Source organism: Ambystoma mexicanum, chromosome 6p, assembly GCF_040938575.1.
Source record: "Ambystoma mexicanum isolate Mex_15411 chromosome 6p, UKY_AmexF1_1, whole genome shotgun sequence".
In the NCBI taxonomy this organism is placed as follows: Eukaryota; Metazoa; Chordata; class Amphibia; order Caudata; family Ambystomatidae; genus Ambystoma; species Ambystoma mexicanum.
The window spans coordinates 1466465660-1466492009 of NC_090935.1; the positions used below are offsets into that span (position 1 = coordinate 1466465660).

A 26350-nucleotide genomic window follows, 5' to 3' on the forward strand; every position below is an offset into this window, starting at 1 on the left:
TAGTACCATCACAAAAACAGTTTCTGGGTGCCATAATTGACTCTCAACTCCACTGGCTTATCCATCAGAGGAAAGAGTGCATGCAATTCTAGCGAAGATCACCAATAGCACATAGGAGAAAAGAGAACAGTACGGAAAGTAATGAAAGTCAGGCATGATGGCATCATGCATATACATGTTCCAACATGCACAGCTAAACAATGCGTACACTACAGCAGTGGCTCTCAGGCAAGTGGTCTCAGACAGAAGACAATTGGGACAATCTAGTGGTTATAACAAAGGAGGTCAAAAGGTCTCTGTAATGGTGGACAAGGGAAAACCTATTTGGGGACCACATTGCTAATAAGTAACAGCCCAGTGGCATGGTCACAAGAGAAAAGGAAGTACCACATAAGCATACTGGAACTCCTAGCCATCAGGATGGTGTTACTATCTTTTCGGACAAGGTTACCCAACAAGTGTGTTGGTCCACAGAGGCACCATGTCCTACATAACCAGTGGGGGAAACACTCCATGCCTCTGTTCAGATTAGCACAAGACATATGGAGACAGTGAATCAAGAGGCATTACGTCCAAGCACATTTTCCCTAGGGAGAACATCTGCATAGCAGACAACCTAAGCAGGGTGTAATAACATCACAAGTGGGAGTTAAACAGACACACTTTGGCAGACCTTCAAACAATGGGGTCATACCACAGTGAACCTTTTTGCAACACCACAGTACATGAAATGCCCCACCTTTGCATCCAGGTACCCAGAAAAAGGGTCCCTAGGAAATGCATTATCGATAAACTGGTCAGGGGCATTTGCCCTGGACCCCACTGCTATGCAAGGTGGTACACAAACTATTACACAATTTGCCATTTTTCTAATCACACCAATGTGGGCGCAACATACCTGATATCCACGTAGCCTGAAAATGGAGTTGCAGCCCCCAATCAGATTACAGAGCAGACACAGCTTGCTAACGCAACTTCAAGGACAAATAATGCGTCCTTGCCCGCATACTCGGTCAGCTTGGCTCCTGGAATAGAGCTTGGACACATGCCATTCCAAAGCAGATGCATGGAACCTCTAAGGGAGGCAAGAAAAGCCAACACAAGCACTGCTATTTCAATAAATGGAAGCGATTCGTCATTTGGTGTAAGGCAAGGCAGATTGATCCCCTCAACTGTACACCATCAAATATAGAAATATATTACATTTCTTAGCTTCAGGCCTGGTGTAAAACACTATCAAGGTAAATTTCACATCACTATCGGTATGTTCGTCTTCACAATTTAAGACATCCTGGTGAAATGTACCAGTGGTTAATGCATTCATGGAGGGGGTACCGAGCACCCGAGGTGGGACCTGAATACAGTATTTCACATACTCATGGGAAGAACACCTTTCCAACCCACATATAAGGCTTAACTAAGAGATCTGACTGGTAAAGTGGCTTTCATGATAGTAATAACATCTATTAGAAGAGTGAATTCCAGGGCCTACATGTTACAGGTCACTTTGTAGCCCCCCACAGAGACAAGGTAGTTCTAGGAACACATCCATAGTGCTCACCAACATATATATCAAAATTCCATGTAAACCAATCCATTGAACTTCCTTGTTTTTTCCCCAAACTCTTGGAGCAGGGGAGAAAAAGCATTAAACACCCTAGATATGCGCAGGGCAGTGATGGTCTATCTTCGATCTTGGCAAAACAAATAAAAAAAACAAGACAGTTCTTTGTATCATTTCCAACAGGCCGAGCAGAGGATCCTGTTACTAAGGCCACTGTCTCCAGACGGACCATAAACTGTATCCAGTTTTGCTAAAAGCTGGCACAAAAAACACTTCTGTTTACACCAAGAGCTCACTCCACACACACCACCTGGGCACCCTAGTTTTCATTGCTAATTTACCTGTTAGCTGAGGTGTGTAAGGTTGTGACATGCAGCTCGACACATACCTTTGCACAACACTATTGTGTACAGACCTAAGCTAGAGCGGATTCACAAGTGGAGCAGGTAATTCTTAAAACACTTGTTTTCTTCTTTTCCTACTTTTCAGCCTCCACATGCTCCACATACATACTGCTTACTAATTTATGCATACAATGTGAGTCGAAGCAGATTCACAAGCTGCAGAAGACAAACACTACCTACCTAGTTATAGTCTTTCTTCAACTTGTATCTCATTAGAATCACAAGAGAAACAGGTGGGGACAAAAAAAAGAACCTTACTCAGTTGCAGTACCAATAACATACTCTGGGCAGGGAAAAATAAACAATCTAAGGACGTTGGTGCATGAAGGATTGTGTGTCCTTGTACACATAGGATAAGGATAGTGTAGCAGGAACACCCCTGCCGATGCCCAGTTTTTCAAACTCTGAGCCAACCACTTCATGGAGGACTATCCATACCAGGTGATTTTAAGCAGATACAAGCTACAGAAAGATGATGCCCAGGTAAATAATATTTGTCATTCTTTGGATTCTGAATATTAGCGAGAAGGCGGAAAAGGACAACTCACGAAATTAAGCTTTATTGAATTATTTATTCTTAGAACAGTGATGCATTAGAAAAAGCTTAGTCTCTCTACAACACTTCCTCTGCTCCATCTCACTCCCTCTCCCGTCCATACACTGACCTTACCTTACTCTTTACATTGCTCCCTTGTTTTACTGATCTCACCACACTCACCCCCTCACTCTAGCCTCCTTTCTTCAGTCGCTGGCTTAGCACCACTCTCTAACCTACTCGCTTCCACCATTCAACTCCCCCACCCTGTGACCTACACGTTCTCTACACATAAACCTCTGCACTATCTAACCCCTCCTACTCCTACTTTCCTTCTTACTAACTCCTCCTACCTTACAGGCACTCTTTTCACAATCCCCACACCATACTATCCCAGCACTCTTCTCCACATCCACTCTCTTCCACCTAGTCTCCTACCAACTCCTCCTCTGACCTCACCCAAACACCCATCATTCTGGGCTGAAATGGCTGAGTTATTATAGTCCAGCCTACCCTGAACTGCCTGCCGATCCTCCCGGTTCCCATGGGCCCTCTGTACCCCCTCACCTATCGGACCAATTATTGGCTGCTCTATTCCCTGGGGGTTGGGATGGATTTCCAAAAGCTTTAAAAAGTCTGGTTAGCCACGCCCCCTTCTTGGTCTCTAGTGTTGCGGCCTGTAAAAACGGTTTGTGTTTGTGTCTGGCTTCTGCTGCAGGTGAGTGCTTTCATCACCCCACTCGTTTATAGTCTGCATTCTGGTGAAGGGTTTGGGGTTCTGCATTTTGGACAACAAATCTTTCAAGTTTGTCTCTCTGGGACCACAGGTTGTCTCTGCAGGTTCGGTCTTGCAGCTGACCCGGTGCTTCGGGCAGTAGTGTTTTACAATCCAAAGACAAGAAACATGGCCAGGACAGAAACCGATGGGCATTGCGGATGAGATAGTGGCACCAATACTTTTATGCAGGTTCCTTGAACATCATTTTGTTGCATCATCCACCACAATCTATGCCTTGTTTTGAATCGCAACATTCTGCATTGCTGGCAACATTATGAATTGGTGGCTACTTTCATGAAGCCGCGTTACAGGACTTTGGTACTGTATGTACTCTTACGTCCTGTCCCCTTTCCTCCATACTGTATGAGCGTCCCTTCCAAGGGACGGGAGACGGAATCTTTGTCACCAGAAAAATCTTCTTCCTCTTTAAATTTAGTGGTACGCAGGGGCGCGGCCCAGGGAGCATGTGCTGCCCTGACTCCGCCCTCCGGCGCCACACCTCAGTCCCCTTTTCCGAAACGACGGGAATGGGTCGAATTCACCAGCGCTCCTGGGTTTGGCTTCAGCCATGTAATTCCATGCGCGGATAATTCTTCTCTGTCTTTTTTTGTCATTCAGGTACTCGGTCCTGAGGCGTCACGCTCCTCCCCGGCGCATATCGACTTCTACAGGGTTCAGCAGGTGTCCATCCTGCAAAGGGTTCTTCCCAACTTCAGACCCCCACGCCCTCTGCCTACGTTGCCTTGGCCCAGACCACGGCTGGCAATCATGTTCGGCGTGTGACTCGCTGTCCTCGAAGACGCTGAAGACATACTAGCCAGGTGGAGGGAGCTCTTCCAGAAGTCGCCTCCAGAGGATCTCAAGAACTTCGTGAAACATCGTCCCAGGTCCAAGGTAGGGCCGATAGTTTCCAGCGCACCCTGCAAGGGAGACTCCTTTCCAGGGATCTCCCGCGCGGGTGGGACCGGCCAGGTCCTTCCACTGGCACGTGCACCAAGGCTGCTTCATCTACCAGCCTTCGGGTCGAGGGGTTCTCGGATCCACCCGGACGCAGTGTCGAGGGACTGGAAGGTTCTTGTACCGGGTCTACACCCAGGGGGCTACGCCCTTTTACCGGCGCAATGGCCGAGGGGCTACACCCTAAAACCGGCAATACGCCGAGGGGGCGCCTGTACGCAGCTCTATCGACCCCCCCGGGTTGAGGGTGTTACACCTACCGGGCCGAGACCCGAGGAGCAGGGTAGGTCTCGTGATCCACACACGAGAGTCTTGGATGAGGCCGGACCCAGTGGGCTGGGCAACAAGTGGCAGGCAGCTTGACAAAATGGCCGCTGCGCCAGACGGGGGCACCCGTCTAACGCCATTCCACAAATTCTGCGAAGAACGCGTGTCAAGGTGGGACTGGTCGCAACCAGGTACGTGGCCTATAGTCAACACTTCATAAGTGCAGGGCAGCTTTCCCCATACGTCCATACGGACTAGGTATGCAGAGGCTCCAGCAGTCCCCTGCTACCCCGTCAGTACCCCCTGCCACCTCTTCGGCCAACAAGGAGGTGCTCTTGGATAAATTCCTCGGCCTCATGAGGTCTCCTCAGATGGGGGTTATCATCAAGGACGCAGTCAGGGAAGTCCTCCCTGCCATGCTAGCGGCACCACAGATGCCTCCATCGGACCCCCTGACCCTGGGGCCGCTGCTGCCTCTGGCTCCACAGCCAACTCAGCAACCTCCGCCGCCTCCTCAGTCTCCGGCTGCGGTCTCTGTACCCCAGCTTCCGGCACCATCTACCCCTCCTCCACAAGATCCTCCGGATCCGCAGGACACGGATGAGGAGGAGGATCCGGACACGCCATCCTCCGCCAGGGCCTTCCATGATTGTCTTGCTGGCCTGGCATACCTTGGCCTCCCTCAGCCCGAGGTCGAACAGCCGGCAGTGGGGGTTCTGGCTGAAGTCCTCACAAGACGCCCCTCTTCCCACTGCAAACCGATGTAGTCTCCCTGGCCAAGAAGGGTTGGCTCAAGCCCCACTTGGTCCAGCCGGTCGACCGACGCCTGGACGCCAAGTACAGGCAGATGGAGGGGGACACGCTCTTGCTCTCGACCCATCCTCAGCCGCACTCCTCGGTGATCACTGCGGCATCACTTTACTCCAAGCCTCAGTCGTCCTCAGCCGCCTCCTCTGCGGCGGTGCTAGGCAAGGAGGAGATGATCTTGGAGGTTTACAGCAAGAAGATCTACTCCGACGCCTCCCTGCACCTGCATCAGGCCAACGCAGATGCCATGCTGGCTGTGGCCAACCAACGGTTATGGTGAGAAATTGGGGACTTCCTCCCGGAACTCCCCTCCCAATGCCAATCACGCTTCAAGGCTGGGCTAGCGGAGGCCAAGCTTGTGGAGCACAACCTCATGGAATCCACTGTGGCGCATATCGATGCCTCGGGCTGAGCTATCTGTATTGCCACTGACATGAGGCGCACAGCCTCGCTCCGGGGGAAGAAATTCAACCCGGACATCCAGAAGCACATTCTAGATCTACTGTTTGATGGGGTGTGGGGCATCTTCCACTCCTCTACGGATGAAGAGCTGGACAAGAACAGCTCACAAATGGCAAAATCTTTGTCCATTCTTACAAAGAGCACACTCAAATCTTACACCCAATCTCAGCAGCGCTCAGAGAAGGGTCGTACATATGGAGGGTTTCGTGGCTTCCAGGAATGCAGATCCAGGCAGACGGACAGCTCGCCGTCTCAGAGCCGGCGCAAACAATAGAAAGGGGGTAGGTGGGAGTAAGGCCTTTTTTCAGTCCCCCTCCTCAGCCTCAGCGGCAAAGAAGGCATGACACGCCCCTTCGGGTCCACGTGTCTACGGTGGGGGACAGGCTTGCTCTCCATGCAAATTTCTGGCGCCAGAATTTCGCGGACCCCTGGATACTCTCTGTAGTATCCACAGGGTACCGCCTACCCATCCCATCCCAGCCTCTCCTCCCTCCTCCCTTCCACTCCCACAGGTTGGGACAGCAACTCTTTTGGTGGAGATCCGGTCGCTCATAGAGAGCCAGGCAGTGGAGGAAGTTCCAGCCTCCCAGTGAGGCTTTGGCTTCTACTCCAGGATTTTCGCCATTCAGAAGAACCAGGCGGGCCTGAGAGTTGTGCTGGACCTTTCCACCCTCAACCTCTCCTTACCCCTGCAAAAGTTCAAGATGGTTACGCCAGCTTTTATAGCAGAGACATTGGACAAGGGAGACTGGATGTGCTCCCTAGACCTGAAGGAGGCGTACCTACACGTCCCGATTTGGCAGCCACATTGTTCTTTCCTACGGTTCAGGATCATGGGCTACCATTTCCAATACAAGGTCCTCCTGTTTGGCCTCAACTCGGCCCCCAGGGTCTTTATCAGACTCATGAATTCTGTAGCGGCCCTCCTCAGAGAGCAGGGCCTCCACATCTATCCATATCTCAACGACTGGCTCATCAGGGCTACATTTCCAGAGGCGGTCCACCACTCCTCCCATGCCCTTATGAATACACTGCATGACCTGGGCTTCTCGCTCAACCTCAAGAAGTCACAGCTGCTCCCTACGCAGACTGATGTTCCTGGGACTCATTTGGGACACGTGCTCAGAGAAGGTCTTCCCTTCGGAAAACAAGATCTCGGCCATCAAGAGGGCCAATGCCCACTTCCTCAGCAGAGAGGTGACCTCGGCTTGGTGGTATCAACATCTCCGTAGTCTTCTAGCAGCGGTGCTACTAGCTGTTCTGCACACAAGACCAAGGATGAGAAGGATTCAGCTGCACTTGGCGGCCTCATGGAATCAGAAACGGGGTGCTCTATCCGAAATGATCATCGTTCCTCCATCTCTCCACCCGGACCTAACTTGGTGGTCCATAGACTGCAACCTACGGAAGGGCAAGTCCTTTTCGGCCACCCTCTCCGCAGGCCACCACCACCACAGACTCCTCGCTCGAGGGCTGGGGACCCACCCTGGATGACGGTCCACGGCACCGGGACACGACAGGAACAGGAATACCACATCAATTGGTTGGAGCTGAACGCCATCTGGCTAGCGCTCAGAGCATTCCTACCACTTCTCAAGGGTAAGGTTGTCCTCATCCAGACAGACAACTCGACCAGCATGTACTACGTCAACAAGCAGGGAGGCCCCAGATCCCCTCCTCTGTGCAGACTGGCGATCAGCATGTGGCAATGGGCCCTGGAAAACGACATTTGCCTCTCGGCAGTCCACCTCCCGGGGGAATTCAATTTGGAAGCGGACAGGCTCAGCAGGATGGGAGCAGACAATTAAGAGTGGAAGCTAATGACCTTGTTTTTCAGGAGATCTTCAACAGGTGGGGTCACCCCCACCTGGATCTCTTTGCCACCTGGCACAACAAGAAGTGTCCCCAGTTCGCAACCTGGCAAGGTCAGGGCCCCAGCTCTCTGGGCGTCGCATTTCATCTCCAGTGGAGTGGCATGAAAGCCTACGCCTTTCCGCCCACTCCTCTGATCCACAGGGTAATTTGCAAGATCAAGGTGTCTCACTGACTCATCATTCTGATGGCTCTATGGTGGCCTGCCAGGCCATGGTTTTCGGAGCTCCTCAGCCCCTCGCAGTTGCCCCCTATACACCTTCCGACGAGCCCATCACATCTTCTGGTGCTGCAGGGGGGCAGAATCATCCACCCTGTGCCAGGGAAACTAGCCCTCACAGCGTGGTACCTGAGCAGGTAACGCTTCGGCACGTTAACCTCTCGCAGGCCAATCTGGAGATCATACAGGGTGCCAGGAGAAAAGCCACCAGGGCCCAGTACAAAAGCAAATGGACAAGATTCTGCCACTGGGCAGACTCCAAGGGAATTGACCCCCCCCCCTGCCTGCAATTTGGACAACGTGCTCTCCTTTTTGACGCACCTCGCTCATTCGGGCGTACAGGTAGACACCTGTCGCACATACCTTGCAGCCATTGGGGCTTACAGGAACGCTGAGTAAGGCATTTTCTCCTCCTCCAACCCTATCGTCAAACATCTGATGGGTCTCGCTAGGCTCTACCCACCCGTCAAGAGACCGCACCCTGTGTGGGACCTTGACATAGTCTTGGACACCCTGGCGCACAAATCATTTGAGCCAGTGGCGTCTGTGGACATCAGGCTGGTCACCATCAAGACGGCCTTACCTCGGCTTGCAGAGTCAGCGAGATCTAGGCGCTGATTGCCTCTGAACCATATACCACCTTTCACAAGGACAAGGTAGTCATGCGGACGCACCCAGCATTTCGGGCCAAGGTTCCATCTGCATTTCACTTGAACAAGGAAGTAGTCTTTCCTACGTTCTTTCCCGATCCCTAGGACAAAGCACAGAGAGTGCTGCACTGCCTGGATGTCCGGCGTGCCATAAAATTCTACTTGGACAGGACCAAGGGCTTCTGCAAGTCGGACGCCCTGTTTGTCACTTTCGGAGGCTCGGGGCCAGGCTATCGGGCCTCTAAGGCTTCCATATCCCGCTGGATGGTCTCTGCCATCAAAGAAGTGTGAGGGCCAGCAAAAGCCGCTCCTGGCCAACATGCATGCCCACGCAGTCGGGGCCAAAGCAACGGCCATCTCATTCCAGCGCCGTGTCCCTTGGCAAGTCATAAGCAGGGCGGCCACTTGGGCCTCTCCCTCGGCTTTCTGCAAGCATTACTGTTTGGATGCTGGCTCTAGATCTGATGCGGCCTTCGGACAGGCGGTTCTCAGGAACCTATTTGCTTAAGGAGGGTCTCCTTTCTACCCTGGGGCTACCATCAGTTGTAATTGCCCATACAGTAATGAGTAAAGGGGACGTGAAGTAAGAGTAATTATAAGTTACTTACCGTAGTGGCTAACATCTTAGTCCATAGTCCCCTTTCCTCCATACGTCCCACCAACCTCCACCCTAATAATACAGGTGTCAATAGGCAATGTTCAATCTATTGTCGACGCGTCAATGGGGACCGAGGTGTGGCGCCGGAGGGCAGAGTCAGGGCAGCGCATGCTCCCTGGGCCGCACTTTCGCGCGCCTCCTAAATTTAAAAGGGAAGGAGGTTTTTTTCTGGTGAAAAAGGTTCCGTCTCCCGTCCCTTGGAAGAGACGCCCATACAGTATGGAAGAAAGGGGTCAATGGACTAAGAGTATGCTAGTCACTACGGTGAGTAACTTAAAATTTATCTAGTGTAAAACCTAAGGGGGAAGGTCTCATTAGGAAATGGGAGCCCCCACTCAACAAATACTGCCACATGACTGCGCATATTTCTGCCCAGAGGGATATGAGCACATCTGATGTGTGGCTACGGAATCGGGTATGAGGCCGTTCGAAAGTCATCAAACATGGTACCAATCTGCCTCTAATATGAAGAGGAGGATGGCAATGAGGAAACCTGCTCTGCTCTTTGTCTCGTTCGTTTGATTTAATGGGCTTTTTAAGATGCCAACCTCGGGCAAAGTGTTTTCATTGTGCCAACAAAGCAAAGGGTGGGTTGGAAGTAAATGCAGAAACCTAATCTTTCACAAGCATATTGATTGGTTAAGTGAGAAGGAGAAAAGCATAATGTAATAATGACCGGCAATAGAATGTGGAATGAAAAGCCAAATGGCTCAGCGTTCAATAGCACCACCAATCCTCAGCATTGTAGACCAACCCGATTTCCAGAAGTATGAAATAATTGGAATTTTTAGTGGTTCCGGATCCTCTCAAATTCAAAGGCCCTAAAAGCTCAATGTTCTTTATGAAAGGATTCTCTGAATGGGAAAGTCTTACTTCTTTTCAGGAAGTAGGTTCGATTCTCCACATATGTGTTAGCTGGTAGATCATTCAAGGGTAGATCCTGCTTCTCCCAGCACCATGCCTCCTAGATTCATTTCCTAAAGGTGACAGCAACCAAAGCTTTAGAACCTACTGATCTCAATCCCCTGGAGGGGGAGGCTGGGAAAAGCGCCCATTGTTCCAGTATGCTTTGACTTTGTACCTCTCCGCATCAATTACAATGTGTGCAGTGCACTGGCAGGGAGCCAATACAGACACGGCAGGCCTGATATGAACTCCAGGGATCAGACCCAGGATTTGTCCGAGTTCTTTGTTCTGAATAGCTTCCCCCCTCCCAGATGTTATTTGTACCTCCAGCTGCCTTGTCAAACGCCCGGCCAGTTTGGCTGCTGTCCAGTACATTGAGGGTTGGTGGAAGCAGAATGACTCTTCCCCCCCTATGCCACCCATTTGTCAGCGCTCCAGTGCCAGTGGTTTCAGTGAATTTCACGGCAGGTGTTTTATGCTTTGGTAAAATCTGCATGAAAGGCACACCATGAGGTAGCATGTGCCGAATGCGCCTTACCTGGAAATATGTGGGCTCTGGTGAGGAGATCACAGAAAATGGACAAGGGAAGTGAGAACAAAAACGGCCTTTAACCAGTTACACTGCATTCTGCTAACCAGAGTATATGCCCCTTCAGTTGCCCTGGGTGCCGCGTGAAATTGAATCATAAGCCCTCAACAACCACAAATTGCACACTGAACTGACTACAGTGACCCGGAAAGCAGTCGAAAAAGGCAGTGGGGAGGAGCATAAAAGGGACACAATTTCTACGTCCCCCTTCTTATTCCTCCGACACACCAGTGGGGATAGGACTGGTGTGCTGCAGTTACAAAAGATAGATACAGATAGCTACAGATATGTAAATCTATGATTTATATTACTTGGTAGAAGATTCTGATAGGAAGAAGAGGACAGATCCAGACGTTTGTGGAGAATTACACATTCTGGGACAGTGAAGCACCAGGTGAATATCAACTAACAAGTCATGACCGATATTAATATGGATTTGTAAATAATTAGAAAAACTAGGTTGCAATCAAGTCATTGATGATGCACTTTTATTTTTATTTTATAGATCGATGGAATAAAAAGCAATAGAGGCAGAAATTGATTTGAAGAATAGCTCCTGATGAAGGGAAGGACTTCCCAAAACGCGTTGAGCACACGATTTTTGATTTCGGTTTAAATAGTTGGGATTGTTGAAATAACTTTGTATATCACGTTGTATTGCTAAAATATAAATTTCTTCTATAACATATACGTTTGTTTTTTTGAAAAACTTGAGAAGGTGAATAATTTGCAGAGACTACCAGAATTTCATATTAACTAAAACCAAAAAAGGAATCAAAATGTTGATTGGATTACAATACAAATAAGTGTGCTGAGGACGCGAGTGTTCCACAAGTGTGTGGATACCTGCTGTCTTTTTTATTTGTACCACAACCTAGTGTCGGGGTTGTTTTTCTCCCCTGCACCCTACTACTTTTTTTTCAAAGTAAATCTAACGTATGATACACACCAGGGTGTGCCCCTAGATAATAGTAGTTGGCATTATGCTGCAATTACTCCACCAGGTTGCGAGCATATTGAAGCTTGAGTGCAACACCCACTGCAAGCCGGTGAACAGGAGAAAAAAACATCCCTCTACGGTAACATCCAATTGGCAGGAATTCGAGAAGAAAATGCTGCATTTGTTGATATAGTAGAAAGGGCAGAAAAGAACAATAGGTGCTTTAGCCAGGACATGCTACAATAATTGACAGTTGCCATGCCAACCAGATAGTATGCTTCCCAACACTGCTTCCCATGTGTCTTCTCTATGGAAACTGTTTTGGCCAATGGTCGTGCAAAGTGCTGCTGTGTGTCTCAAAAGCAAACCTAGGGGAATCCTGTATTAAGGAGAAAGAGTGTCACTGCACGAAAGGTCGGTTTTATATGATTTGCACAATTGGAGCAGTATACCTTTTTTGCTCTACTTAATAGTTGATAACATGCAGCTTACTAAAATGAAAGATGCCTTGTAGTTTACAGGAAATGTAAAAAGAATTGGCAGTTACTTCAATTGATACATGAAGCAACGTTTAGCATGGTTTAGTGCAAATATGCTTTTTTAATTTGATTTGAAAATCACTCGGATTTCTTTTATGGATCTCTGAATCTATTCTGTGTACTGAAAAACATTGTATTATGTGGTTCAAATAGCCATAAACATTCAGTTTCTCAATGTTAAGTTGAAATCTGTTTAGTGCACATTGTAGTTGCAGGGCTTCCTTTTGAATCTATGTATATCTGTTTACGAATTGCATTGGTTACATAACTGTTTGCTTCATGTGCAAACCACACGTTTGAGTTATGCTTTAAAGACTATAATATGCAATATTACATTCTTCAATTGGTTTCATTAATTTTAGTTTTTCCATCCTTTGATGCCCTTGAGAATCACAATGTATTACAACTCCTTTGAAAAATCAACAGGGGAAGCAATGGTGCAGTTTGCAACTCAGGAGGATGCTGTTTGTGGAATGGTCAAAAACAGGTCACTCATTCGTAAGTAGTGTTGCACTTACTTTGTTTTGAGGACTGTAATAAATTACATAATTCAGTATGTTTTTCTAGCCTAGATACCTAAATTGATTTGTGTAGCAACACTATTACACTAAACTTTGGAGGTGTACATCTTAGACCAAGATCAAAAGTGGTTGTGCTTTAGGTAAGTTTCATGACGTGGAACAACAGAAGGCTTGAAACACGAGGAATGATGGTTAACACCTTTTTATTATTCTTGCAGAGAGGGCGGATGAGTGTCCACAGGGACCGCAGGTTAGCCACTCGCACTCACGAGGGAGATAAACTATCTTACAGTGTCAGTTTAGGGGGGTTTCGACAAAAGAAGCGAGGGGGTTCTAATCTAAGTTGACCAAGTCTCCACAAAGAAAAACCATGCCAAGGATATAGCAGCTACTGTCTGTCTCCAGGTCACTTGGTCGCAGGGAGTTATAGCGTCCCCGTTTGCTTTCTTGGCATTTCCTTGGTTGCTTGTTGGCTGAGATATTTGCCATTGGTGTTCTTCCTCGACTCCTGGAAATACACACAGCAAATTCCCTCCAGTAAATGCTTGCATTGGACTCTGACCGACCCCCCCCCCCCAGCTCAGTGGTGTTCTTTAACTGTATCTTTAGGTTTAATCTTACAGATAAGGGGTGTATCAACCACTTTTACGCCCTAAAAATAAGTAAATACTCCCAAGGAAGAACAATGGGGAGTACAAATCTGAAAAATTGGAAACACACAGAGCAGTGTCGGACACAGAAAATGAGAAGCTAGGTTTTCTCTGGAGTTTGAAAATGAGACCTATGGCAGTCTTTTTATTTCATCATTATATCCAGACACATTTGCAGAGGTAACAATGGAGATTTGGGGTTAGGATACCCATTCTTATTATGATTATTAATATACTTATTGAGCGCAGACTTAGATTCAGGTCTTTGCAATTTTACAAGTCATGGGGGTTGGACACGGTGAGAGAAGCAGTGATGCAATGTTGCAGGGAGCAAACAACTGGCGAGGAACCGAGGGCAGGCAATTTGACAGCGAGGGAACTACAAGCAACCAGGGGAGGAAACTGGGGGAGCAGATCATCCAGTCTTCTGTTAGGTGGGAGAGTAGAGTGTGCGTGGAAGTAGGTTTTAATTTATCAATGACTGTACCACTATGGGCTGCAAATGTATGTTTTTGGAATGAAAACAGAATACTTGTAGTTGGAAAAAGAAGGTTTTAGATTAATGTATTTTTTTTAGGAATGCATTTTAGCTTGGGTTTAAAAATCACTTCATGAATTCAAATAGTTTGCAAATGAGAAAATGGCAGGACAAAAAGCCTTCACTAACACTAGATGTCAGAAATATGAAATTAAATGCCTGAAAGGGACGCCCTATGTCAAGCTGTATACACAATGTCCAAGAAAGGTCATGCAGCCCAAAGAAATAGACAGTCACTGTCTCTCTGGTTAATGAAGCCCTGTTGTGTTTTTACCTACTTTTTGGGTAGACATTGTATGGATGCTTTGAGAGCTGGTAGAATTAGCTAGGTGATACCCCGCTCCCCACGTTCGGCATTATTTGATTGAGCATTTTCCCAGAATGCGGCACATACGCGCATGCATTTTTGTTTTGATTTACGATCATTTTGTCTGAAACGAGGTAAGAGAGGGGTCTTCAGATATACACACATACCTCCCATTTACTCAGGCTGAGTTAGACTCAGTCAATCACACACTAGTGCATTCATCATACATCACCCAATTAGGCTCACAGGCATTCAGGCCATCCATCCACACCCAGACACCCAAAACAGTAGATGTGTATTTGGGACAAATCCCAGCATTTCAAAGCACACGCTGCATTCACTCCAGTTTCAGTCCGGTCTCGCTCAGGCAAGCCACAGGCATTGTGACAAAACCAGACACCTCCAACACAAAATGTGAGTTGACTGCTCTTTCCATTCACTCCGGTCCCACCCCTAGGGTGTTTCCGCCACCAAGCAGTCTCTGGAAACGGCAGCAACACAGCCATATATGGTCCTTCCACCGAACATCCAATCAGGGGAAGGGAACGGAGTCAGGGTTTCTCAGGACTTTCAGAAACAGGAAGGAATAGGCACAGAGGCAGTAGCCATCTTAACATTGTTCAGGAATCCATTGATTCCAATAGCAGGGCTTGAGTGTCCCAAAGTGGGAGAGACCCACAACTCTGCATGTAGCTGCCACCAGCCCATACCCTCCTCTTTGGGGCAACACACAGATGCCCAAAAACACACACTAGGGGTACCAAGGTGTACCCCTACTTATGCCATAGGGGTAGCCAATGGGCTTTGTTCACCAACAATGAAAAGCTGCACCTCCAGGGGTCCAAACTGGACCCCTGCGCACAAAACATGCAGAAAACGCAGACTAGGGAAGTAGTGGGACAAGGACGAGGAGGCACAGTCCCTCCAAAGCATTTCCAGCATCACAAAGTCACCGGCCATTGGGACAACAAGCTGTTCCTCCACTGTCCATTCAAGGACACCCTTAGTTGTCTGAAGGCTTCAATTTCACATAGGGAGCTCCATTTGTGACACCCAACCAGTTCACAGTCCCCACAAATGCTTCAATGAAGGTTTGGGGAACCCACACTACAATCTTCATGCCAGCGGTCTCTGGTCGGTAGAAGAGAAGTCCTTCCATATCTACATCCTGACAGTGTTCTGGGCTATTAAATCGTTTCGCCTTCACCTGCAATTGAAGGTGGTTTAAGTTCTCTCAAAAAATAAAAATAGTGAATAAAAATACTTACTACAAAAAATGGCCAACAGGTACCTATGACTATTTCCCCCTGCGTTCATTTACACAGCTCCATGTATGTGTTTGGACCATATTGCATGTATTGCCACAGGAAACATTTTTTTGGGGGGGTTTATTGGAATGTGTATTGTGCTTTCACCAAAACGCTGTACAAACCATTTAAGAAGTGGTACAATTATTTTGAAGGTGGCAGAGTATATATCATCAGGTTAAAGAAAGAGGGGATCATTGTCAAGGTTGAGACAGTAGGTGAGGCTTCAAACATGTATGAAAAATATGGAGAGAAACGAACGAACATGTAGGGGATGAGAATTCCAGAATTTAGGTGCAAGTAAGGTGAATGAGTGGAAACTGAGTGAGAGACAGAGTGGTTTATGAATTGAGAGTAGATGTAGTGCTTGATAAAGAAGAGTGCACAATGGGATGTAATGAGAGCAGAAAGATGGGGAGGAGCAAGATCATGGATACTTTTGTAGATGATACAGAGAAAATGATGAACACGATAGTTGGAGAGAAGGAAGTGGATAGCAAGTGTGACAAAAATATAAGAGCAGGGGATAAAGGGATCATAGGGCACTGAGCAGAGGGGTGCAAGATGGGAAGCAGGAAGACGAGAACAGTACCCAAAGCACAAGAAGCTAAGCGAAGTGGCAAGAACTATAATAACATGCAGGGAGAGACACACTAGCACAGCAAACATTGAAAAGAAAGCGACACACGAGCAGTGTTTAGAGATATGAGTAGCGAAGGAAAGAGAAGAATGAAAAGTAACACCTAGCTTATTGGCAGAGGAAGTGGGGGAGGAGAGAAGAGGAGAAGCAGAAAAGTGGACCTCTGTTTTAGAATGTTTGAGGTGGGGAAAGTGGTGATGCATCCAGGACTTGTCAGGTGAGAGGCAGACAAACAGAAGGATGAGTCAGTAAAGGAGGAAAGGGAAAGGAAGATTTGGGGGTCATCAGCGTAGAAGTGGCAGGAAAGATTAAAAGAGGAGAGAAGGTCATATAAACGGAGAAGAGCAGTACAGAACGATCAGGGACACCCTATTGAAGGGGGCGAGATGAGGAACATTTGCAAGCCTATCAAACTCAGAAGGTGCGATCAGCACATAGGAGTTGAAACTACTGAAATGTAACAGCAAAGGGAAAAGTATGATGGTCAACCATGTCGAAAGCTTTGGATAGATGAAGCAGAATGAGACTAGAAAGTCTTTAGATGGCGAGCGGAGAAAAGGGAGTTATAAACGTGTTGGAGATCAGTTTCAGTGAGAAGAACAAACAGATCATAAAGTAGGAAGTAGTAAGTGAAGGTTGAGATGAGAGTAAATTTGAGAATAAATGGCTCTTTCTAGCAGTTTAGAGAGGAAGGGAAAGGAGTAAGATATTTTCAAGATATTAATCACTGTAGCACGTTTGAAAGAAGGACCAATGACAAAGATTGAAAAGGCAGGTGAGATGGGGAATAAGTTGTGGGCAAATAGTGGGGACGGAGGGGAGGGGATTGAGAGGAGACTAGTAGGTTAAGTGCTGTGTAAGAAAGTAGTTTGGTAAGAATCAGAGGTGGAAAGAAGAGAAGGTGGGATAGGAGGTGAGCATGAAGGTGGATGAGAGGAAAAGGAAATTGAGGTGACAGTGAATGAGGTGTGTAGGTTAGAACCATTTGGAAAGTTGAAGCCAGCAAAGTCTGAGGACATGAGTGATGAGGAAAGAGAGGGATAAGGAGATGTAAGAATACAGGTAACAAGCTGGAAATGGTGGTGGGGAATGGTGGGAAAAGGATGAGATTAAGGCCAGAGATGTAGTGCTTCTTGGCTTAAAGCAAATGGGAGTCGTATGAGGAGTGTATATTAGAGAGGACTTTGGCCTGCATGCGTCGCATCTAGACAGAAATATGAAAGATCGCAAGTGCCACACTCAGATGAAATTAACATTGGCCTGCATCACATCTAGTTAGAATTGTGACGGATAGCATGTACCACACTTAGGTGGAAATATGAGCTCTAGCCTGCGTCACATCTAGTTAGAATTTGTGAAAGATAGCATGTACCACACTTAGATGAAATTGTGAACTCTTGCTTATGTTGCATCTAGAAAGAGTTATGAAAGATAGCAATTTATCGCACTTAGATGAAATTGTGATCTCTAGCCAGCCTCGCATCTAGCTAGAATTGTATACCTCTATCCATCCTGTCGCCATATATATATGTATGTCGTTATGTACGTCCCTGTTGTCCTGCTCACATGCCTGGTCTCAGGTGCTTTTACTGATAACCACCATATCGCACCACTAACGCTTACTCTCTTCTATACACCATCATTCAACTAGAACACAGCTATACCCCTGATAATTTGGCCTAGCTGTTCACATACAAACATGACCCCACGAACAGCTCATCGCCCTAATAAAACACAGCTAGCTGAGCACATTTCGGCTAACTTAGGCGTTCCTCAGGCCTAACACAGCCAGAACCCAGTCTGGATGTCCACCCACCAGACTGAACACATCCAACTGATTTCCTCAGCACCACACCTATCGCGATGAAGCAGCTATCATCCAACAACCACACCAGCTGCACACATGTCCGGTGCACCCACGCACCATACGACTCTCTCTCTCTACTTATTTGAACTACGTTCCCGACGGTGTTCAACCTACCAGCCTTTCAAGGTCATACCCATGATATATAAGACGCTATATAAATGCCAAGTAACATAACATAACAGGGAGGCAAGGTCAATGAGAGTTTGAGATTTGTTTCCAGCTGCGTTCCACTTTCTGCAGGGGGCGGGGGGAATCATAGAGCAAGACAACGAGAGGACAGCCAAGGTTGTGGGGGTTTGCGTGAAGGAGAAAAGGATAAGGAAGAGTGAAGAGGATAGTGGTCTGTTTAAAATTATCTTTAAGAGTTGAAGCGGCATGACCGGTGGAACAGGAAGCAAATGTTTCAATGGGCGCCAGGGAGGGGAGCAGTAGATCACATCGCAGAAATGTAGCTGAATTGTGTACACAAGGTTGAGTAGAAGGTAGAACAGGGGAACATGAGAGGAGAAGGTGGATAGAAAGGATGAGAAGTAACAGGAGTATCCCAGATAAATGGGGACAGGAGAACCAGATTTGACCCAGATGAAATGAGTCCAGCAGTGACACAAAGTGAGCGTGGTGAGAAGAAGGTTCAAATTACCAAGGATAAGGAAAGGTGAGAAAGTTAGAAGGAGCAGGGAGCAAAGGGAATCTAGGTCTTCATTGAAATTAAGAAAAGGGCCAGGAGGCAAATGGATAAGGAAAGAGAGGGGCACAGGCTTGTAGGAGAAGGAAATTTTTTATTTTTTTTTTGCTTCCTAAAAATAATTTTACTCCCAATTTAAAAATACTCCCACTTCAAAATCTTATCTGGGGCACTGCCGGCATGTAACCAATGTGATTCATGGACATTAGCCCTCTGGGAGATGCTCCTGGCATGGGACACGTGTGTGAATCCCTGATGACATCCTGCATTCCACAACAGCCTGCCTGTGCCTCTTGTAATATTAAAGCAGTTTCATCTAGAATATTAAAGATATTGCTGTCGCTTCAGTTCTGTGTTATTTTGGGTCATTTACCCTAAAGTGCCTTGCATAGCTCAACTCCGGGTGGCCATCTTCAGATTATTACTGCATGTTCAAATGCTGATACTCCTTTCCTAGTTCTTCTTTCACTCGACGATTTGAGAAGAATTCGATGTTCTTCAAATTTTACTTTCACAGGGTTTCAAAGCTTAAGCAAAGTACTTTTTATTGTGTCAGTTTAAACATTGTTGACCCATTTGGTTCTCCCATTCTCGGAATATACCTACTATGTTCCCCCCAGGGTTGAGGTCCTGTAGGGTCTCTTGTTTTGCCCACCATGGCTGAATCAAAGACTAAAAAGAGTATTTTCAAGGCCTGTCGTACTTGCCACCTAAAGATCAAATATTTTGAAGACCAGCATCAGGAGTTTTTTTATTGTTTAGATCTGGACCATAATCTCAACTCTTGCTCCATTTACCAGTCTTTGTCCAATACAACTTTACAATACCATACAGGAGATTGGTGGCCTGGCTGGATGAGGGGACTCTGCCCTCAGACTCTGCACCAGGGAGGAGCCATAGCTCTCTACCCCATGTGTGTTCACAGACAACACAACCACAATATTCTATATTCGAATACAGAGCGGCACCAGATCATCTATCCTGTCTGCCACAACACAATCTCTCTGGAAGTGGGCAATTTCACAGGATGTTCCTGTCTCCTTTCCACCGGCCAGGTATCCACAATTCCGTGGCTGATTTCCTCAGAAGAGTTCTGCCACAAGTGGGAACTCCTCCACAGTCCGGTCCTACACCTCTTTCGAACATGGGGGACATCTCGCATAGACTTCTTTCCACCAAGGACAACTCTATGTTCTGATAGTCTTTTTCACCATTCCCACTCATACCGAGAGTCCTCACTCTGCCATACAGTGCCGCAGACTGATCCCTGTGGCCCCAGCTTGGCTGAGACAATTTTGGTTCTCAGAACTCCTGACTCTTTCTACAGTCCCACCCATCAAGCTTCCTACTGCCCAGGACATGGGAGCAGTCCTTCATCATGATCCAGCCTCACTTTACCTTGACTGCCCAGCTCTTGCATCCCTGGAGTTCAGTCACATTGACATGCCCGAGGACTGCAGAGACCTTTGATGAAGGCTCGTCTACCTGCTACCATCTCCTTCTTCTTCTCATGTTGTGGATGATCTCCATCTGCACCCACATCAAATTTTGCCATACTTGCGCTCATTGGTGCATGGCATCTGGCCTATGCCTCTGGCGAGGTTTATTTGGACACAATATTTCAGTTCACGTGCACGCCAAGTCCGTCTTCATTATGGTCATTTCGACTCATCAAGGAATTTCTCAGGGGTCTTTTCCGTAACTTGCGATCTATGCACGCACCAGCTTCTGCTTGGTAACTAAATATTGTGCTTTCCAAACTAATGGGCCATCCCTTTTTACCTTTATGTAAGGCGAAAAATACGTTTTTTTTGTGGAAAATGGTTTTCTTGGTCGTCATTGCTTCAGCCAGGAGAATTGTGAAATCCAGGCTCTTTCCTCTAAACCTCCTTTTCTCGTTTTCCACAAGACCAACGCTCTTTGGATAAGCCCTACTTCATGCATAAAGTACCCTCATTCTTTCACCTCAATGAAACTTTGGTACTGTCGCCTTGTGCACCTACTGAGCGTTCCTTACACTCTCTGGATGTCATGCAATTGCTTAAGTACTATATTACCTCTACCAAGCCATTCTAGACGTCCTCACTACTGTGGCATTGGGTCCCAATGCTATGTCCAAAAGGCGTTTAGTCTTTTATATCCCGATTTTACTTGCATTTCCTTTTGTCACCTCCTTTGATAGAAGAGTCCAGAGTTGGACAGGCGGTCCTTCGACTACGCTGAGCTTTATCCTCCTCCCATTTTGCCTCATATGCAGTGGTGTATGTTCTGCTATATATTCTATTCAAACGTTCTATGAAATATCCAATGCTGGAGAAGGAGTAAGTGGATTACCTGTAACTCCTGTTCTCCAGCATTGGTATCTTTCATACATTCATATTCGACTCTTCCGCATACCCCGCATGTGGCTCATCTTGGCACTACTACGTGCATTATATGAATCCGGAAATCACCTCTAAGGGCGGAGCTATGGGAGGCATGGCTTATTGCCGACTGTGTAAATGACCCAAAACTAAAAGCTGAGAACACTAAAGTGACTGCAGTTTATTTCCTTTTTCTAAATGAAACTGTTTTAATACCAAGGATTTCCCGGTTGACCACAGGGAATATTCAAACCGCATGTGAATCTATGAAAGATACCAATGCTGTAGAACAAGAGTTGCAGGTAAGTAACATTTTCCTTCCATGGAAACGTGAAGGTGTTTCCCAGGCTGGCTGATTTATGGAACCTGCTAGTGAACGAGTTGCATTTGTAGTTGTCCTCTATAGTGAATAGGTTCACCTCCGACTCCACCTCCCACATTCAGAATAGGACGTCTACTTGGCTCTGGAGGAGCTCCCGTTCGTGGCTGGAGATTAGTTTCCTGCTGAAGGAATCCGCCACACAGTTGTGTATGCACTAACGGTGAAACAGGGGTGTGTGGGGGCTTACCTGCCTTTGGTAAGAGCTTGTTTCCACACAGACTGCACCTCAGTGGAGAGGATCTGAGATCTGACGTGGCCTTGCTTTCGTATGTGAAAACATTATGGTTGTGTTGACCATGCACACCCATACTGCTTTCCTTTGCGGATGTGGCAGGAAAGACTTCAGTGCCCAGAGTGCCCAGAACTCTGCCCTGAGCGCTACAATGTTGATGTGGAGAGAATTGTCCCTCTGTCATGAAGATTGGCGGTGCAGAGTGACTGTACTTCCAGCTAAAGGTCGTGAAGTTGTTTTTCGGTTTGCTGGTGGTTTATAGGTGACCTTTGAGTAAATGTGAAGGGGTGGCCCTAGTCCTCCAACAGAAGCACCCTTTTGTCAGTCGTTGTTTCTTTCCATCGATTCAAGAACAAAGACAGGTGCATGCCACTGGGATACTGAAACAGAAGGGCAACAAGTCAAGCCTGCTTTTTCAACTGGCTTTTAGGTTGCGAGGCGCTGCACCTGTGAGCACCTCTGTAAGGTTGTGATTGAGCTTTGTGTACTGCTCGCCGGAGGCATTCAACATCCCCCTGTATGACTGGGAGGTAAGGGGAGCAAGTGAGGGAGGCAGAGTCAGATGTGGTTGAGGATTGCGGTCCTGCTCTCAAAGCTATGCACCTAAATATTTTAACATGCTTTACAGCAACATTTTGCTGAAGTTAACAGTTGAAGGCAAGTGCACCCTTTCTGAGTTATACATTCCAGGACAGTTAGGTCTTCAAATCTCCCACTAGTTCAGAGAGGGGAATCTTAAATGTATGGGATCTTAGCATCTTACGCCTTCACACCACACTGGCAGTGACCCTGAGGTCCCATTGCAGCTTAACAATGTTTGTTCCCAGCCCATTCTTACCAGCCTTTGCACAGAGTTGCCTCAGTGGACTAAGCCTACCAGTGTGAGCACTAATTGGGGCTCCAGGAACTCGCTGGACTATTCCATAATGTTCCCAAAGAGGCTAAAACCAGTGTGTGGGCCAATGTGTCCTATTGGTCTCACCTTGACATGCAGATACTGGTGCCAATGTTGGTACAATGCAGGATATTTCTACTTACTGCCAGGAAGTGCTGTGCTCACCAATCTTTTTAGTTCTAGCATAGGTAGAGCAAGGTCAACTGGCGAAAATTAAAACGGAAGTCACCCAGTGTTGCTTTTGCTGGTTTCAGCCAGGAGGAGTGCATGAGGTGACATAGTTTACTCAGTTGCTCACAAAGGCCTGTTCAAGTCTGTCAGAAATGAATAAACCTCCGCTGTTAAACAGGAAGTAGCCCTCCCATCAACCTAAGGGCTCTTCAGTCATGCTGGACATCATGGCAACAAGCAGACTGCAGCTTTGTAGTTCCCAAGAAGGCCACTCTTTTGTAGCAATGGTTTCCTGGAAGCAGTTGGGAGCTGGCAGATGCCTATCCCTCGCCAAAGGTCTGTTCAGTATAACCTGGGGAGCATGCCTTTAGAGCTCTCTGCTCAGACTCCTTTTCCATGACTTGCTCTCATATGCGTTGGACCACATGCCCAAGGCATAATTCTGTCCCCAGGTTTAATTAACCACTACTGTCAACCAAGGCCCAATCCGTTGTACATTTCCTTAAGGCCATGGGTCCTTTTGTAATGAAGTCCTATCTGGTGGTACTATTTGAGCAGATAATCGTCAGGTGTGCCTGCCACCAGTGGCAGTTGATTAGTGGGAATGACCCCCATCCCATTGTCTGAACCACCGGTTATGCCATGCAGGAACAACTCGCTGTTGGATTGTCATCTTTTGCACTGATTTGCTTCCAACTTTTCTGCCCCACCTCCACCACCTGTGGCTCTGACCCCAATGTAAATTTCCGTCACAATGCACCCATCAAAGCTAATGAATCCAGTCATTCACCACATGGGGAACCCTCCAATAAAGTCAGAAGATGCAGAGTTTGAGCCAGAGGGTGAGGTGAACCAGGACAAGGTGATGGCCTTGGCCACATAGTTATGTGCAATATAGTGCATCTCTGAGTGGATTAACACTCCAGCCCTAGACCCTATCCCGGCAGTTGCAGGCGATATTGCAACCTGCTCTGTCATCCAGATAGGCTCCAAGTTTGGGAACCCTATTGTTCCCTTAATTGTTGAAGGATCTCGAGTGGATCTATGGGAAACCATAACTCGTCTTCCATGTCTACCAGCAGGCGGCTTGCAGTAAATGGGTTATTCCTGTTGAGAAACTCTATTTGAATGTTTCACTCGGTGCACAGTCGTATGTGGTGACAGTGTCAAAAAGTAAGTTTCAATGTTTTTCTGTGGCTTTTTTCTATTTTTGTACTATTGCTGAGCGGCCGCCGAAAGCACATGTTCAAAGCCTTGAAAACGACGTGTGGTCGAAAGGCGTGTTGGCTGAGCGTATTCTTTAAAATATTGATATAACCCAAAATGGAGACTGTTTATTTGAAGTGTATTTTGAAACTGTAAGAGGAAAAGCGCAATACTGTGGGTAGCAAATATGTATTACATTATACTTCTAGGAGATGGAGGCAAAATCTCTGCAACCCTTAGTGTGCAGCTATCCAGCTTTATTGCATAGTTCATAAATTGGATTTGTACAAACCTAATCGCACTTTGAATTCAGGTTAGCCCCACACTTGTAAGTCCTTTAATCTAGCCTACGTCCTTTGTTTTTGATTTTTTTTTTTTATTGGGCGGGAATGCCTACAAATCGGCACTGTAAAGGGGTACCGGACCCCCCCTCCCCCCCCCACCGACCCCCATATTGGACTTTAAAAGGATCCCTAAGAAAGTCTCTTTCTTCACGATGCCCACTGTTGGGCAGTTTTTCAGGGATTGTGCAAACACTTTTCCACACTCAAGTTTGTTGTTCCTGCACGGGACTTGAACTTAGTGTTGAATTTCTTAATTGGCTCTCAGTTTGAGCCCCTTTATTCATGTTTAACATTCCTCACCCTTAAGGTGCTTTTCCTTACACTCATCACTGAGACTGATGGGTGAGCTCCAGGCATTATCTGTTTAACTTCCCTACTTATTTTTTTATAAGGAGAATTATATTTGAAAGTGTCGTCCCCCTTCCTTCCTAAAGTGGTCTGATTTCCATTTCTCTCAAAAGATCCATCTTCGGTTTCTGACTGTTGTGGAAAAAAGCAGAAATAACCTCATGAGTGGTTACTTCATATATACTGGCCCGACATCCTTTCCAATGAGGGGCGCATAAACTCTCTGATGCAGAGCCATGCTGCGCCACTTGGTGCCGAAATAGTTTCACAAGACAGGTGGCGCAGGAGATTAAAGGATTAATGAGCATTTCGTGGCAGGAACATCCATTGGAAAGAACCTAACTGAGAGTTAAGTAAATTATTCTTCTGACAGGGATTAAATATCAGTTCTGTGACAATGGATCCCTGAGAGTCTGATACCTTCAGCTACCAGAGTCACAAGGTCATGTATGGAGTTAATTTGTATTCATAGATGGAATCGTGTTATGTTGTACAATTATAGGTGCTAATCTGCCAAGTTGTATCAATGGCAGTTTATATCTTAACCCGAAATGTTGACAAACACATAAGCCTGTGGGCTTGGCTTTTGTCTCATTTAAAAAATAAATAAATAATGATCAGCCCTCTCTGAAACTGCATCATTTATCAGACTTTGAAGAATTTCAAACACATCTTTCATAACAGGAATCAGACTTTGAGGAATTTCAAACACACCTTTCATAACAGGAATCGGGGATGTGATGTGTCCCAGCGCATGTGATAGTTTTGTGGTTATGCGTCTATACGCTTGTAAGTGCTTCAAAACAACCACAGCATTAGTAATATAGAGGACCAGATAATACCCTTTGGAAAAAAGGCAACAGCTTTCTCAGGTAGGATCGAACCTATCCACCAGTGCATTATGTGAACTAAAATAGAACTATTTTATGTGAACTAAAATGGAACTATTTTATAACCTAAAATAGAATGAAAATGGGCAACAATTAAAAAAAAATATGAACAGCTGTGCAAAATATCAGTTTACATCAAAACCAAAGAACAAAGCCAGGGATGTTCAAGATAGAGGTGTTAGGGTGGTCTGGAAAGGTCCCAATGAGAAAGAGGGGTTCATGTTGCGAGTGCCATATTGATGACTGGGGGAGCGACGAAGATGGGGTAATGTTGCAATTATATATGTATCTAGTGTAGTTAATGAGAATGTTATGTGTTACTTTGTGTTTAAGTTGATACATTTTAGATTGGATGCGGGCAGCAAGATAAATATCAAAATTGTTGCTGAAATACAATATGGGTATGGTGTGCCACGAAGCGCCTAGAAACTGGGCAACGAGGAGCTTCATAATGCGCATGCGAGAAAGGAGATTTGTCATGAAGGAACCACTGTAGGACGCAGTAGTTTAAAAACATGCATGCACCGGCATACTTACATGGGGTTCTTAAGGGATATATGTTGACAGTTTGGGGTACATGGGGAATGTACACATCTGTATTTAGTGTCCTTTTCATAGTTTGGCCAAGCCCTGCAGTCCAGGTTTGCGAGGTGAACTCTGTGACTGGGGAAGCTGGTTTTGAATGGCTGGAGGCCGAGGGAAGGCAACTCGTAGCTGTAACTTTCTCACATGGTTCATTACAGCCAGGCTGGGTTTTTACGACTTGTTAGTATTGCGGAAAGGAGATGCAATATTTTTAAGTGCATGGGAGCTTGTTATTTATTGTCCAGGGAATCCAGCCATCTGTTTGTGGCTG

The 26350-nt window shown here is 46.6% G+C and overlaps 1 protein-coding gene across 2 annotated transcripts in view; it reads left to right on the forward strand.

The window, feature by feature from the left end:
* GRSF1 (G-rich RNA sequence binding factor 1) overlaps positions 1 to 26350 on the forward strand; it is a 415554-nt gene that overhangs the window by 291825 nt on the left and 97379 nt on the right. For both annotated transcript variants that reach the window (XM_069626280.1, XM_069626281.1), the window contains one exon: positions 12511 to 12646. In XM_069626280.1, coding sequence (XP_069482381.1) covers positions 12511 to 12646 — 136 coding nt within the window. The remainder of the gene's footprint in view (positions 1 to 12510; positions 12647 to 26350) is intronic.